This window comes from Sardina pilchardus, chromosome 20 (genome assembly GCF_963854185.1).
Source record: "Sardina pilchardus chromosome 20, fSarPil1.1, whole genome shotgun sequence".
Lineage (NCBI taxonomy): Eukaryota > Metazoa > Chordata > Actinopteri > Clupeiformes > Clupeidae > Sardina > Sardina pilchardus.
Genome location: NC_085013.1, coordinates 26,050,637 through 26,053,136, shown reverse-complemented (window position 1 = coordinate 26,053,136; position 2,500 = coordinate 26,050,637). Strand labels below are relative to the sequence as shown.

Genomic DNA, 2,500 nt, shown 5'->3' with positions numbered 1-2,500 from the left:
TACATGTTTAGAAGTCTTCACCTTTTATGTGCTTCCAAATAATCCCTGTTACAACCCCAACCACATGCATGTATTGGGTGTATAGATTGGTGTGTGTGTGTGCGTGTGTGCGTGTGTGCGTGTGTGTGTGTGTGCGTGTGTGTTTCTGTGTGTGTGTGTGTGTGTGTGTGTGTGTGTGTGTGTGTGTGTGTGTCTGTGTGTCTGTTTTTTTTCCCACCTCCCTCTGCCGAGCGTTTTTATGATGCTTTCATCAAATTGACAGCACACTTCTGCTCGCAGGCAGGAGTCTGTCTAAATTGTATCTCTGTTGTTGATCTGGTAGTTTACCATATAGCCAGCATGCCATGCTTCAGTCAATGGGGATACCAGGGAGGAAATCGATCCCCATTTCTGGATTAGCATCCTGTCAGAACAAAGCTTACACATCCTGTGTGTGTGCGTGTGCGTGTGCATGTGCGTGTGTGTGCGTGCGTGCGTGCGTGCGTGCGTGTGTGTGTGTGTGTGTGTGTGTGTGTGTGTGTGTGTGTGTGTGTGTGTGTGTGTGTGTGTGTGTGTGTGTGTGTGTGTGTGTGTGTGTGTGTGTGTGTGTGTGTTCGCAGGGGTGGTGGTTGGTTGGTAGGTTGGGTTCCTGTGTGTGGGTCTGTCTGTGTTTCTATTTGTGCCTCTGTGTGTCTGTGTGCGTGCATGCGTGTGTGTTGTGTGCGCGCAGGTGTGTGCGTGTTTATGTTTACAGTATGTGTGTGTGTGAGAGAGAGTGTATATGTGTGCATGCAGTTTATTTGAATCAGCATCAATTGAGATGATTTCTGAAGTACCTTTGTCAGTTCTCCACTGTCTGTATGCATGTTCCTTTACAGAATACTGACATTTCCATGTAAGATGGGACTCTTTTTTCTTCAGACCTTCAGTACATGGTGTTAATCATGCTGTTGTCAGTTTTGGTACAGTGGGATTCTGCCTTATATGACTGATCTGACTGATACTATCATCTGTTTATCCAGTTCTTGGTTCTAGTACAGTGAGCCTCTACCCTAGTCTGGCTATCACCATACTAAGATCAGACTTTTCAGATTGAACATAAGTCTGAAGAGTCTGCACTGTATTTCTACTGCACAAGAGGCATGATCAAATGGCCATAGTTCAAATGACTCTGTACACATTTGGATAGTCCTTCAACCAATCAGACCAACGATCCAGGAGCGCCTGGTGGATAAGCCAGTTTGTGATTGGTTCCAGCAAACGTGGACAGGAAGCAGGAGAGATAAATGTGCAGGTTTCAAGCCTGAGCTGCAGGGCCCAATCGCCAACAGATCAGGCTGGGTTTTACCAGTCTACCCCTACCCTACATGAGTGGTTCTAATTGTCCTGTTCTCTACCCTACATGAGTGAGACTAATTGTCCTGTTCTCTACCCTACATGAGTGAGACTAATTGTCCTGTTCTCTACCCTACATGAGTGGTTCTAATTCTCCTGTTCTCTACCCTACATGAGTGGTTCTAATTCTCCTGTTCTCTACCCTACATGAGTGGTTCTAATTCTCCTGTTCTCTACCCTACATTTTCTGCCTCTACCATTCTAATTGTCCTGTTCTCTGGTTCTAGCGGAGTCCTCTGGCTCCGAGGTTCCTGAGGCGCTGGAGACGCAGGCTCTGCTGAACAGCACCACGGTGGGCCAGTGGGTGTCGGTGGCGGGCCTGCAGGCCTACTCCAACTACAGCGTGGCCGTGCGGGCCTGCAACAGCCAGGGATGCCTGGAGAGCCCTGAGGTCTCCGTCAGTCTCCCGCCTGGAGGTAGGAAGCCCTGGCAGCCTCACACTGACACCTGAACCAGCACAGCAATCCTCAGGTCCACACTGACACCTAAACCAGCACTGCAAGGCTCAGGTCCACACAGACACCTAAACCAGCACAAACAATCCTCAGGTCCACACTGGCACCTAAACCAGCACTGCAATGCTCAGGTCCACACAGACACCTAAACCAGCACAAACAATCCTCAGGTCCACACTGACACCTAAACCAGCACAAGCAATCCTCAGGGCCTCCTGGTCCACACAAACACCTAAACCATCACAGCAATGCTCAGGGCTTACAGGTCCACACTAGACCTAAACCAGCACAGCAATGCTTAGGTCCACACATACATCTAAACCAACAGAAGCAAAGCTAATTGGCTAATTAGCAATGCTATTAACACCTAAATCAGCACAGTGATGCTCAATGTCACAAGGATGCCTTAACCAGCACAGACACACCACCACCACAGAATCAAGTCAAGGCTCTTAATTTACAAAGCTTAAAAAATGTGTTCATTCAAGTTTCCATTATATGGCCTTTTAACCATAGCACTTCAAAGACAAAGAAAACAGTTGTATTAATAACTAGAAAAGCACTCAGAGAGCGCAGCTACCTCCGCCTGCATTGTTCTTCCATTTGAACCTAAACGATTCAGATCGCCACCACGTGGCCATACCATGCCATTACACCACTAATCTAAATAC

General features: G+C 47.7%; 1 protein-coding gene across 1 annotated transcript in view; it reads left to right on the top strand.

Moving 5' to 3' along the window:
- Positions 1-2,500, top strand: part of ush2a (Usher syndrome 2A (autosomal recessive, mild)) — a 303,780-nt gene that overhangs the window by 144,237 nt on the left and 157,043 nt on the right. Inside the window, exon 37 of the mRNA XM_062522184.1 lies at positions 1,602-1,790. Coding sequence (XP_062378168.1) covers positions 1,602-1,790 — 189 coding nt within the window. The remainder of the gene's footprint in view (positions 1-1,601; positions 1,791-2,500) is intronic.